At 38.1% G+C, this 14,622-nt stretch overlaps 1 protein-coding gene across 1 annotated transcript; it reads right to left on the reverse strand.

The window, feature by feature from the left end:
- Positions 1-1,938: 1,938 nt before the first annotated feature.
- Positions 1,939-3,736, reverse strand: LOC129737857 (uncharacterized). Its single transcript, XM_055729020.1, has 5 exons — positions 3,468-3,736; positions 3,181-3,398; positions 2,643-3,122; positions 2,107-2,567; positions 1,939-2,044 (listed from the first exon to the last, which is right to left on the reverse strand). The coding sequence occupies exons 1-4, from the start codon at positions 3,565-3,567 to the stop codon at positions 2,187-2,189; spliced, it is 1,179 nt and encodes a 392-aa protein (XP_055584995.1). The 5' UTR covers positions 3,568-3,736; the 3' UTR covers positions 1,939-2,044; positions 2,107-2,186.
- Between the last annotated feature and the right edge of the window lie 10,886 nt (positions 3,737-14,622).

The following is a 14,622-nucleotide window of genomic DNA, read 5'->3' on the forward strand; positions in this document are numbered from 1 at the left end:
ATCGGGAGCTGGATCGGAAGAAGTGGACTTCTATATGACGCAATTCCTGACTGGTCATGGATGCTTCATGAAGTACCACTACCGGTTTGGACATGTGGCTTCGCCATATTGCCCAGATTGTGGTGATGAAGAGGAGACACCCGAACATGTGGTGTTTCTCTGTCCGAGGTTTGCCGCCTGTGGGCCTGACACGACAGCAGATAATGTTGTACAGAGGATGTGTGCGGATTCCAACACTTGGCATGCGGTCACCCGGATCATGACTGCCCTGCAGAGGAGCTGGAACCAACGGCAGTCCGCGAACGGTGTAGAATGACTCCATCGGCGGGGAGCATCTGAGTAGTGTGCGTCCGATCCCCTGGTCGAAGCTACAGAGATAAGGCATCATCTTCTGCGTAGCGGAGGTCAGGGGTGCGCCGCGAACGTGTGTAGGGGATACCCCAATGTCGGGGGGTATCCGAGTTGTGCCGCTTCCTAAGAGGGAAACTGCGGGGATAAGACTTTACCTTCCTCGTAGCGGATCTCGAGGGAAGAGGGTTAATCACTGTCGGGGGATACCCACGGGTAGAGAGGCTCTCGACGCCGGGCGAGCCTCTCGAGTCGGTGTAGGATGTCGTCACCGTCAGGAAACATCCGAGTCGTAGCGTTCCAAGTCCCGAATGTGTGCCGTGATAGGCGCGAGTCTAGGATAAGCTGCTCTCGATTTGGCACACCACGTGCAAGGTGGCAAACTTCGAACCCTGAAGATAAGGGGTCGGGCTTCGAGTCGTTAGAGGAGAGGTCAGGCCTCAAACCTTCAGGCGGAGAGGTTTGTGTCGTCAACCCCGAGTCTTTATGATAAGAGGTCGGGTCCCGAGTCGTAAGAGGAGGGATCAGGCCCCTTACCAACAAGAGGAGGGGTACAAGTGGTCACCTCGAGTCATTACGAGGAGAGGTCAGATCTCAAGCCGTTAGAGGAGAGATCGAGCCTTGAATCGTGTAGAGGAGAGGTAAACCTCGAGTCGATGCGAGGAGGGGTCGGATCTCAAGTCGTTAGAGGAGAGATCAGGCCTCAAGTCGCGAAGAGGAGAGGTTTGTGTGGGAATCTCGAGTCATTGCGAGGAGATGTCGGTTCTCAAGTCGTTAGAGGAGAGTTCAGGCGTCAAGTCGTAAGGATGAGAGGTTTTGCTGAAAGTGGTCTCGTTGATGAGTATTGCCTTGGAGCGCATTAGCGCGAATAGACCTCCCACTATTGAAGCATAGTGTACTAAACAGTTTGAGGTGGGAACCAGGTCTGCGGCCCCAGGTGTAGTTTAGGGAGTAGGGGATATACACGGAGTATATCATGAGTCTTCCCATTGTACCCATGGACCCAGAGTAGCAAACGGGGGGGGGGGGGGGCGCGGTGGCTCGCCGTGCCTTGGAATACAATCCGTAAACCGGGATTTACCACCTGTGGTTACCAACTAAAAAAAAGTGTGCATGCAAAGGATGAACCACGAGATGGCTCGACACCACCTCCAAGAGGAGGCGAAAATTCTACGGATACGCTGGGCAGCATATGTTGCGAGAATGCCGACCGGCTGTCCTACTAAAGTGATGAAGATCTGAAAAAATCAGATATGAAATGAATATGAAAATAAAAGTTAAATTTAAATATCCTAAGGTAAAATGTCCCTCTCGCTTCTAAAGAAGCGTATGGGGTGGAGGAAAGACCCAAATGGGCCTAAGGGACCATCACAAAAAAAAAAAACAACAGGTGTCCGGTTGGCACCAGATGAGATGAGCAGGGGCGTAACGAGCGAGGCGGTTAGACCAAATGGAGCGGGACCTGGCGAATGTGGGATTTGGCGAGAAATCGGTAAAGGGTACCCATGAATTGATCGGATTGAAGGAATTATGTTCATCACGTTATGTCGTGAGACGGGATACTAAATAAATAAAAAATAAAACCTTGCAATGATTGTTATGATAGATCGAATGATTATCAAACAATTATAATAATTGTTTAAAAATCACAATCAAAAGTAATAGTTAGTTCAGTGTCCTGTCCAGTGCTGGATTGCTGAAAAAAAAACATTATTGTAATTCAACAAAGCTAAAACTTTTGGATATTTTGCCGATTACCTTCTGGAGAAGAGCCAATACAATGTAAGCAAATAAATAGATAGTAAAAATGGCAATTGATCTTGATGGTGATGCGAAGATCAGTGCGTATCCGCATCATCTTCCGAATCCTCGTATAGATCGTCCCATTTTTGTTCGAATAGACGCCGAACTCTCAGCTGCTTGCCTGCCTGAGACGTTGTTGGGGATGCCTCTGGTCGACCCTGGCGCTTCCAAACAGCGGTAGCTGCTCGGGATTGTTGCTCAGTGAATTCGCTCTGGAGTGAGGTGACGCTTCGTCCAGGATTGACGTATAAAGTCATGGGCTTAGGTACATGTTGTACCCGCTTGAATGTTCCGGGCCGTGCAGCCAGACGCGTCTTGCCCACATTGGATTGATAGCGAACAATGTCGCCGAGAGCCTGATCTTTCAAAAAGCGAATTGCCCTATCGACTGGCAGTGGCATCCCGCCCAGATTTACCTGTAGGACGCGAAAGAACAATTTGTAAGCCAATCCATGAAAAAGCTTATGTTCCTTTCATACGTTTACACTTACCCTTCGAGTTCGCACATCGTTCTTGTACCGGCTCCACAGTCCTTCGACAACAGCTGTGGAAAATCGGTGGTTGGATTCAAAGACACAGTCTTTCAGAGATTCCGAGCGGGGGCGGTGACATATTGCCGACCACATCGGCAAATACGCCAAATACCGCTTCAAAAAAATTTGCAAAAAATCCATAGCATCCGTTTTTTGATTATTTGCATTCGACTTTTCGTCTAAAATAGCCACCAGATCGCGATAAAAAGGCGAATTTTTGTATATGACGGAATCGTCTTTGAACGTAGAGTCTTGTTGAATTGTAACAGATATACGCTCAACTTCTTCGGCAAGCGAGTTGTCGAAGAGTATAAGTCGTTTTTCTTCCTCGTCTTCGCACAGCAAGTAATCGCAAAGCTTTGCAAACGTTTTTTTCACGTCGCTGTATTCCTTTGCGCGTACTATCTCCGAAAAGACGATTTTCGCAACGGTTAAATCCTGTGGTGAAACATATAGTTTAATTCCAAAAATATAATCATCATTAGTTTATACATACCATTTCTTTCCTCAACACGTTGATGTCACGGAGAAAATTTTTGCTTAAGTGGACCACGCATAGAAAAACCATAACCAAAGTTTCGTCAACGTAATGAAACACCTGCTGGTCATTCCCGGTTGCATACTCATACATGAGCTTCAGGTACTCCGTTGGCGACAGGTTGCTGATGAACAGGATGGCGTTTATCTGCGCCCAGCAAAAGTCTGTGACGATAGCTGTAATATACGATATAACAAATAGATTACTCGCCATCGCCGTTATTAAAAGTTATCTCATCAACCTACCCTGAAACGGGGGCCAGTAATTATATTCACTCTGGAACAGCAATTTTATTTCCATGTAGTATGAGAAAATGTTTTGCCAGGTGTGGCTATTTGTCACCATCTGCCCAAAGGTATGCGCCGTACCCACTTTATCGTCGCCCAATTTTATGTTTTTTACCAAAGCGTACAAAAATATACGCTTATCGGAGCTAATTTCTTTGAATTTGTTAATGATGCTTCCGGTTGCGTCGGTTTGGATGGCGAATCGTGGTGGTTTCACCCTCAATTTTTCAAAGACCTGTCGCTCGTTGTGGAGGACATCCAGCTGATCCAGAGCAACAAGAATCACTCTGAATGGTCCTAACGAGAGTTGGTGGAAAAATCTGTAGGTGTAGGGAAAATTTTAATACATAATACATGATGAAAACAGATTGATAAAATAACCTGAAGTCAGGTTTTTGCTCCTCTTTGTCGTTTTTCCGCTTTCTCAATTTGACCGGGGCGTTTTGATCACTCCTCCACATAGCGTGCAGTTCAGCCAGCACAGAATTTTCGGTTCTGGGAGCATTAATTGCCTCCTGCCTCATGTTGTTGAGAGCAGCGATAGAGACTGGCCAGGAGGTCACGTTGGAGGGTCCCGAAGGATCAGAGGGCCTGCTCCACTCGTCAAGCACCAGCTGGTTTGCCAAAGTGGTTGGCATGGTGGTCTGAAGCTTTTCCTTCAACGCCTTCCTGTTGTCCCACTTCACTTGTGGGTATTTAACAGACTCTAAGCAGTGCTTAAGTGGTCGGTTCGTTCGAAAAACTTCATATCTGAAAAATTATCAAATTTTCGTTATGGAAGTTTTAGAGGAACATAAGATATCACAGAAAGGAAGAATATAAGCCGTAAATATCACGAATGTTTCGAAAAGATACAGTACAACGGCGCGGTAGCCAATTATAACACGGTGAACGTGATATAATCGGCTCACACGATCGTACATATCGAGCTCCGTCGACCAATTGCTGGACCTTCTATTGAAACACACCATGTATTTCGCATTTAATCATTCCCATCTTTTTTTTTTCTCTATCACCATCAAACGACTCGGGATTTATGCCGAGCACGCACATGGTCGATGCTAGGGGCTTCATACCTGTTTTCCTCCGGGTAATAATGAATTTTGAAGAGATTGCAGGGCTCTTCCGTACCCATTATGCAGTACGCCCTTATGAGGATGTATCCTCCTGCAACCACATAATACGAATCCCGCACGGCTATATTGACGCAAGATAACGTACTCCCACGAAAGGCTTTCGTTATCACGCCGGAGTACCCTACTGCCAGCTTCGGATGGCCACGATCACTCAAAACCAGATACTGCTGAATTTCCTGTTTTGGTATCGTAATTGAGGTGTCAGCTTTTTCATACGGATGCTCATTGAAACGATACTGCCGGTTTCCCGAAAACCTCCGCAGATCTGTGCAGATCGAGCATGGGCATGAGCGTTGATCGTTTTCGTTGGTCGTTTCGTTGGTCGTTGCGTTGGTCGTCATTGCGGTTTTGTGCTCCTCCAGCAGGCGGTTCACGTTGAGGACGTTAACATACGTACCGTTCTTCGTGAATTTAGCCTTCCAGCCCAAAGCAGCACACACCGCATGATACTGCGTGTCGTCCAATGTGAATTGATGTTCACGGGGATTGGCTTCCAAAAATTCACGAAATTTGGATCGCTCATTGTTCGTGAACTTTCTTGCTAAAATAAAAATAGATCTCACCTTAGACAAACTTTGCTTATCAGGTTGTGAACCCAAACACAAACGCTTAATACCATCTTTAAAATGCAATTCGAAACTCAAGCTGAAGATCTCTTTTTAAAAAGGTTGCATCTCAATAATGTTGTAATCTTGTAGAAAGTTTTTTTTTTTAAATTACCTATTCAATCTTACTCAATTTACGCTTACAGACTGAATATACTTGGAAAACTTAATATTAACATTTAACATCCAGTACCGAGATGAGAATCGATCACATGCCACCTGTGGACTAGAGGACATATTTGTTTTAATGAAATCAATGAATTCTGAGCATTAACCTCAACTTCATATTCAACCTTCCTTTAAGGTTAAAAAATGGAAAACTAGCTGGTTAAAGTCATACTGGCCCGGATTATTATTTTGGCTGTATCTTCAAAACTACTGTACCGATTTTCATAAATTATATCATTTTAGAAATGTTCACAAGCTATTCATGGTGTCTGAAAATTGAGCTGAAAGGCAAGATAAAGGACATTTTTGAACAAAGATCGTGACAATTCCGGTTACAATAATGACAGGGTGGCCAGCGAACCGGGAAAACCGGGAAAAAACCGGGAATTGAAAATTGAACCGGGAAAACCGGGAAAATACCGGGAATTTGAAATCAAAACCGGGAAAATTTTTTATGGATCATTTTTCCCCTCAATAAACCTCATTCTAAAGTTCACTGGTATCATCATATTTTTTTTCTCAAAAGCGGTATAAAATCGGAATCTACATTCCATCGGAGAAATGTTGAAAACATCGGAATTGTCGGAAATGAAAAATTGTGATTTTTGAGCTCAGGGCATTCATTTTAGTACTCAGAAGTGGTCCAGTTCAAAAATATTTTGAATTTTTTTTTTGTGAGTTTTCTTAATTTTGACTGTTTTGAATTTGGGTTATGAATGGAACATTGTATCAAAACTCACAATAATCAGTACACATTTTTATCATAATCATACTTCAAGTTATAACAAAAAAACTCTAATTGTATCAACATTTTCTGGTTTGTGGTACTTGTCAAAAATGATTTAAAAAAATGATTATTTTTAAGTTATCACAGAATTCATTTTAAAATTTTGGCCATTTTTAACCTAAAAATTTAGAATTTCATGGCAATAAAAAATTTGGATTCCTAACTTTTAATAGGATGAAATGTAATAAGATAAAAAAATTTTTGTTTAGGACATTTTACCAACTTTTTGGCATTCGTATCCGGAAAGATTGCTTTTAATTTTGGTTTTCCAGGCAAACTGTAGAAAACAACCAGTTTGTCATGAGTTTTCAATAAAATTAATGGAAAAAGCATCACAGAGAACCATCGCAGAATTTTCGGGTTTAATCACAGAAAGTCTTAATATTATTTCACATAAACACACAATAAACTTTGGCAACCTTAATATTTAACACCATAGGCACCGAAATTCGACACTCTATATCTTTGAAATCATTGAACCAACTTCCATAAATTTCACTACTTTGAGTAACGGCAAGTTTTATGTTCAATTTTATGAAAGAAAGTTTAATGATAAAATAAAGAACTTTTGAGTTATGCTGTAGCACACTTGCGGCGAGCGAAAAATCAAGATATCTCGTATTTGATCCGCAATGTTTTAAAATGGCATGTCCGAATCAAGCACCCAGAACTCAGACTCTAAAAAAAAAAATATATATACAATTAAAAACCTTACTCGGTATTTAAAACGAGAATCGATACAAAATTTCAGAATATTTTAGAGGAATAAAATACAGCGGATTCTGTTTTCAACATTGACGAAACAAATTTAAATTAGAATGTCAATCAATTCATTAAGTTTAGATCCGTAATTCACCCGAAATCCATCGTTGATGATTATATTTCAAATTACAGAATTTAGAAACCAGAGCTCAATAGTTAAATTCAGTATGCGATAAACGAATTTTAAATTGTAACATCATCGTTTTAAGTCAATCGAAAAGTGTTGACAAAATATTAAAAAAATATAAGTTGAACCAGATATAGATTTAGATATGAAGAATTGGTATATGTACTTAACTCAGAACTGATAATTTTGACACCCCATCCATCCGATCCTAAGGGCCCCAATTATTTTCCTACTTCTTTGCATTTAAAGCCGCTTAAACTATTTTCGGTGGAAATCCCAAAAAACAACATCGTTATCTGAATAACCTTTGAATTTGATGTTTGAATAGCTAGAATTTTTAAGTCCTCTCCCATATTTACGTTTACATTTAAAAAAAAAATCTTATTTTGGTTAAACAAAAACACTGATAAACATATTCATTTGTGTATTTTAAAACCGGGAGGATCATAAAGTGTCAATCCAAAAACCGGGAAAACCGGGAATTTGAAAATGGAAACTCGCTGGCCACCCTGAATAATGAGATTTCACTATGTCAGCTTATCTTTGGCTGATTTAAAGATTCATTTAAGGCAAAAAAAAGTGTTTGGTTTCCAATGTCATATCTTGTGAACGAAAATATAAGAAAAAATGAAAAATCATTAAGATATTTTCTTTTTAAAAACCAATGTTTTTCTGAATAATTTGCTTATGTTCATAAAACTTGGCTGATAAATTATTTTATATATAAAAAATTAAAAATCAATTGAAACTAACTACATTTTTTTAATAACTTTTTTTTACCAAACAAATATTTGAAGGTTTTTTTGATTAAAATTGCTATGCACTTAACCCTGACTTTAGAACTCTGATTTTTTTTTTTAAAGACGAATCGACTGTTGATGATTTTGATTCGATTGTGTAAACTATTACGTATATTTGGTAGGCCCAATGAAGAGGTTCTTCGTTGACCTTTTTTTGAAATAAAAAAAAATCGAAAATCAATTTAAGTTCATCAATATTTGTTCACATTTGCTTACTATCTCTTACCAATAGGGGGTTTCCAAAAATCTTACGTAAGAAATATTACCTTAAAAATTCATCACACCCACAGCCATACGAAACCATATTACTCAGGTTTTTTTACTCCCTACCTATTATTTGGTTAATTTTGATGTTATGTTATTTATCTTTTAATGTCTTTGAATTATTGAAAAAAATTGCAAGTTCCATAAAATTTATAGAAAACCAATTCAAACCATCATATTTTTAAAATGACTTAATCCAGAAAAAATCTTTAAACATACATTTAAGGCGCTTCAAATAATGAATTTGTAGACAGTAATTATAGTGATAGACACTATCAACTCTAAATTTTACAAAAGATTTACCAAAAAATCCTAAAACTATATCGCTTACCGCTGGATGAGTCTGAGCTTTAAGGTTAGTTGACAACGTGATTGTTGTTAAAAAATTTTGCCCCATCTCTAGTAGTATAGAATGGTTTTTTTTAGATTTTTATGATTTTCAGGCAAAAAATACCTTGTGCTTACCTGATCTCTCTTTTTAAAATCGGAAGTCTAATTTTATATTGTTTATTTGATTGTGGAAATTTATTGAAAATTATTGTTTCCCCAAACATGCTACGCCTTGAAGAATATTTTCTTTAATAGTTATAGCATTTCCTCTGATGTTTTGTATAGATTGTGCTTTTCAAATACAGTTTTTTAAATTTTACTTAAAAAGTGCTGTGCTTTGCAGTCACATTTTTAATATTTTCAAGCTTTTTCTGAAAAAACGTGTAAATTTCTCAAAGAATAATAAACGTAAGATCTTACTAGGGGGGGAGGGGGGTTTTGAAAAATCTTACTTTGTCTTACCAGGGGGGAAGGGAGGGTTGAAAATTTCCAAAATCGTGCTTACGTAATTAGTGAACGGCCCCTTAACTCGAAACAATCATCACATTAACGGAACTCAGCACAGTAGGGTCCATCCACTCTTACGAAACCATACCGTACAAAGATAGTATGACTAGTGGAGGGGTGTGATCTTAATGTGCTTCTTAAACCAAACCTCTAAAATTAAACTGCACGGACGTCCCAAGAAACGAAACATCAACAAAAGTAACGCGTGATAAGCGTGATAAATCTTGTCTAAGCTACGGGCTCTTGGGAGGAGAAGACAGGAAATGGTCTTCGTAACCGTGTGCAACTTTTCCATCTCAATCCCTTCCGATCCTTACTGTTTCCTTAACGGCAGCAACGGAAGTGTTTTAAATTTAAGTACATATTAACTTTGGGAAAAAACAACAACAACAGTTTAACAGGTTTAAACTTTGGGAGTTGAAATTCCGACTTAAATCTATATATATAAAAAGCAATTTCTGTATGTTTGTTTGTTTGTTTGTTTGTTTGTCCTCTATAGACTCAGCCGTCTTAAGGGCTAGAGAGCTGAAATTTGGCAAGGATGCTCATTAGGACCAGGAAGGATGAAAAATGTTTTCAGATTTTTGAATGACCCCTTCTGAAGGGGGTCGTCTATACAAGACAAATATTGTTTCCGCGATATTGACGTTATTTTTCGTCGGATCGTGTTGAAAATTTGCACATGAGTGTTTTGAAAGATGAGCAATCGATTTCAGGTGTAAAATTTTGTGTAAGGGGTCAGCCAAAGGGGTCGTCCATATTAACTGTTCGCTGTTTTTGCGATATTGACGTTATTATTCATCGGATTGGGGTGAAAATTTACACATAGGAGTTATTAAGGACAAACAACTGATTTCCCTTTTGCAAACTAAAATCAGGGGTCGGCCAAAGGGGTCATCCATATTAACTATTCACTGTTGATGCGATATTGTCGTTATTATACATCGGATTCAGACGAAAATCGGTACACGAGAGTTTTGAGAGATGAGCAATGGATTTCAGGTATTAAATTCAGTGTAAGGGGCCGGCAAAGGGGATCTTCCATATAAACCTTTCAATATTTTTGCAATATCGTCGTTATTTTCCATCGGATTGGGATGAAAATTTGCACACGGTAGTTTTCAGGGACGAGCAACTGATTTCAGATGTCAAATGCTTTGCCAGGGCTCGACGAAAGGGGTTGTCCGTATAAATTAATTTTTCACTGTTTTAGCAATATTGACGTTATTATACAATTAAATGCTTTGAAAATTTGCACACGGGAGTTTTGAGGGAAGGGCAATCGATTTCAGTCATCAAAGATTGTATCAGAGCCCCCGAAAGGGGTTTAGCTTTTTGGCAATAATTGCGTTGTTATGCAATGATCGAGTCGAAATTTATACACTTGGTTTTTTTTTGGCACGGTCAAAGGATTTCTGATTTCAAATTTAGAAGCAGACGACAGACAAAGTGATCGACCAATATTTTTGCAATTATTACTTAACGATGAATTCAGAAGTGCATCTGGAAAATGCTTGGCAATTGACTTTCTTACAAACTGTTCTTAACATATTCCAAGTTGAAAACGAAACGGAGTTCGTATGGGATCAGCTAGTCTATCTATATATATAAAAAGTAATTTCCGTTTGTTCGTTTGTATGTTTGTCTTCAATAGGCAAAGCCGCCTTAAGAGCTAGAGAGCTGAAATTTGGCATGGGTGCTCATTAGGACCAGGAATGATGAAAAATGTTTTTAGATTTTCGGATGACCCCTTTTGAAGGGGGTCGTCCATACAACATCGGTTTTATTCCCACGAACAAAAAGTCATGGCACCCATTTTGTGAACCGATTTCCGTTTCCGTTCGTTTCGTTGGCGGGATTATTTTCACCATCACCATGCATGGGCCGGGTATTAGAAACGACCATCCATAGCTCACATGTACTGGAAGGCAAATCAAAGCTTACTGAGCATTAAAAAATTGAAAGTGAAAATTTAGGCGGGTGTTTTTGTACCTTCTACTGTTCAAAGCACGTGCTACCGGTACGAGATATTTGGATACAATTATAAGCCTACATTTTGATTGAAAAATACAACTAGCCTGTTAGGAATATATTGACTAGAATAGTAGTGGCTTTCAAAGTGCTCTTTACCGCCGCTGGGGGGCTTTGAGGGTCAACCATTTTTATATTTTTGGAAATTCTCATAGAGAAAGAAATTTTTTTAGATTCACAGTTATAAGCTCAAGGCTGCGATTTTAACGCTTCAATTGGGATTTTAATAGGGGATTAGAAAATTGATTAGATAATAAAATTTGAGGTATAGAGTTTTATACAATTCGATTTCACTGACCAATTTCTTACTTTTGAGTTATCATTGATGATCAATGTGGACGATTCTACCATCCATTAATGGGATGTTTGTGCCCATGAAAAAAAAACAGAACTATAAAAAAACCTTTTTCATAATATAAAAATGGTGTTTTCGAGATGATTTGTTTTCGATAACTTCAAAAGGCTATTAGTAGAACTTTCCAAATTTAAGGTAAACTAATAATAAAACAGTGCGAAATTGAAAAGCGAAAAAAATCACACATGCAATTGAAAACATGCAAAGTGAGTTTACAACATGCTTCAACAAAGTTCGGAGTTTTTTTTTTAATTCAAAGCAAATGAAACTTAAATATACCATTTTACAGGGAGATCATCCATATTGAAAAGTGGGATAATCTTCAACGGATATTTTCATTAGATAGGGGATGGAAAAGATAAAAAAAAAGCAATTTAATCTTTTGAAGATAAAACTTTTAGGCCAAATCTATTCAATCTTCCTAAGAAATGATGGTTGTAAAAAATGTTTTTCATTAAAAGATGAATTAGCATACCAGATTTTTTTATGAATTTCCATTAATTAAAATCTTATAACTATAAATTTTTCGATAATACGAAAACGATGAACAGTGAATATTCTCAATAAAAACTTTAAAAAGACTAACAAAACTAACTTGGTCAAACTTGGGCCAAATTTCTTATAATGACTTCCAAAATTTCGAAAAGTCAAACGATTCATTTTGATAAACATTTTATGTGAACCCGAGCAAGGCCGGGTAAAATCAGCTAGTATCGAATAAATTTGCTGCAAAAATACGAATGTTTACCAAAGTCATGAGATTTTCATGATTCAGCCTGAGAAAGCATATCCCAGAGGTAAATAAAATTTATATAATTAATGAACTCTGTAAAAATTTGTAAATAAAAAATGTAGGTAAACGGAAAAAATTGCTTTGCTTTTCCAAAGACGTTGTCATGATAATTTTACCATTTCTGCGTTATAGTATTTTCAACCACGCAAATTATAACATCAATTTTGTAAAAGTACACATGAAACATTATTGAAATTACTATGTACCTGGTAGTTTTCGATAACTGTCAATGTTTGTTGTCGAAAATACTATGGTCATGATGCATCATAATTTCGACAAACCCGCGAGTAAACAAACAAATTTTGAGCTGCTTTCAAGTTTCATAACTTTGAAATAATTTTTCAAGGGCATCGGAAGAACACACTAACATTGACCGACGTGTGTCGGAAGTGTGAATACATACAATCAATGTCTTACATGAAGTCATAATGTATGCATGCAAATAAACAAACAAACAAACAAACATGCATAGTAATTTTACTATTCGAATCAAGCTCCTCGTGTATACTAATCTTTGTCATAACACATACTAGTTTCATCATGAAACATATCAATTTTACTAGGCACGAAGTAAAAACATGCATCATTTCATTGACAATTTTACTAAAACGCAGTCGAATTTACTATGCTCAGCCAAATTGAGTACATGGTAAAATAGCTATGCGTAAGGTATTATAAGCAACAAAACATATTTGACTCAAAAATATGGTTGCCTGTTGTTTATTTAAACCACGGATTTAGTAGTTTTACTATGCTTTTTTTGTGTAAGCTGTAACAATGACAAATCTGATTGAAAATCTGTTAAATTATGAATTTTTCATGATTTTGAAACCTTGCTCAACACCTCAATGCAATGATTTCCAACGGAACTTCAAATAGAAAAAAAAACACCGTCTATAGAAAAATATTGAGGCTTCACGAAAAATCTATATATATAAAAATGAATTTCTGTCTGTCTGTCTGTTCCCTATAGACTCGGAAACTACTGAACCGATTTACGTGAAACTTGGCAGGTGGGGGTATTGGAGGCCGGGGAAGGTTCCTATTATGGTTTGGGACCCCTCCCCCTAACAGGAAGGGAGGGAGGGGCCTCCCAAACAAAAGACAATTGTTTGCAGAACTCGAGAACCAATCAAGCAAATGGTATCAAATTTGGCATGGGGTAGTATTTGGGAACGGAGAATATTTCAATGAATATTAGGTACCCCTCCCTTCTTTCAGTGGGGTGATAGGAAGGGAGGAGGGGGGGGCTACCTTACAATTTTTCTTACAACTTGAAAACTAATCAAGATATTGGAACCAAATTTGGCATGGGAAGGTATTTGGATACGAAAAATATTTCTATGATTATTTGAGACCCCTCCCTCTTTACAGTAGGGAGATATAAAGGGGGAAGAGGCCCTCTATATAATTTCTACATAACTCACATACTAATCAAGCAAATGGAACCAAATTTGGCATGGGTGGATATTTGAGAACGTGATATGTTCTAATGATTGTTTGAGACCCCTTCCTTCTTCCAGCGGGGGGGGAAGGAGGGAGGGAGGGAGGTAAGCTCCATACATTTTTTATTGCATAAATCAAGAACTACAACAGCAAATGGAACCAAATTTGGCATGGAACGATATTTGGGTACGAGAAATGCTTCTTTGAATATTTGGTATTCCTCAATCCTTCCAAAAGGTGGATGAAAAGGGGGAGAAGAGATTTCCCTTACAATTTTCAGTATAACTGGAGATCTGATCGAGCAAATTTGAGCCATATTTGGCATGTGAGGGTATTTGGATACGAGAAATGTTTCTGTTATAAATAGAAGTCTCACCCTTTTTTCAGCGAAAAAATATAAAGGGGAAAGAGGGGCTACCATACATTTTTTTGCATAACTTAAGAATTAATCGAGCAAATGAAATATAATTTGGTATCAAAAAATTTTTGAGTACAAAAAATACTTCTATGAATATTAAGTTCTCACCCCTCCATTCAATGGGGCGAATGGAAGGGGGTTGGTACTTCCTTTCAAGTTTATGCATAACTCGAGAATTTACATCGCAAATAAAACCAAATTTGGCTTGGGATGGTATTTCAATACGAGAATTTTTTTTAATGTTAAACAATTCCTTTCTTGCAGAGGGATGATAGATTTGGAAATAAAGGAAGGGAAGAGGAAAGCTTACATTAAACTTTTTTTTTACAAAATCCGAGAAATGGACAAAACTTTACATGGAAAATCATTTTGGTATGATTATATGATTATCTGACACACCATCCTCCTTTCAGTGAGTAGGTACATAGGAGGAGGGAGGTGAACCCAATACAATTTTGTTAGCATTAATTCTCAATTTATGCTAACGAAGCCAACAAATGGAAACAAATATGGCATATGAAGGTACTCGGTTACGAGATATGTTTCGACAATTGTTATAGACCCTTACGCTTCACAGTGTAGAG

The sequence above is a fragment of the Uranotaenia lowii genome, chromosome 1 (assembly GCF_029784155.1).
Source record: "Uranotaenia lowii strain MFRU-FL chromosome 1, ASM2978415v1, whole genome shotgun sequence".
In the NCBI taxonomy this organism is placed as follows: domain Eukaryota; kingdom Metazoa; phylum Arthropoda; class Insecta; order Diptera; family Culicidae; genus Uranotaenia; species Uranotaenia lowii.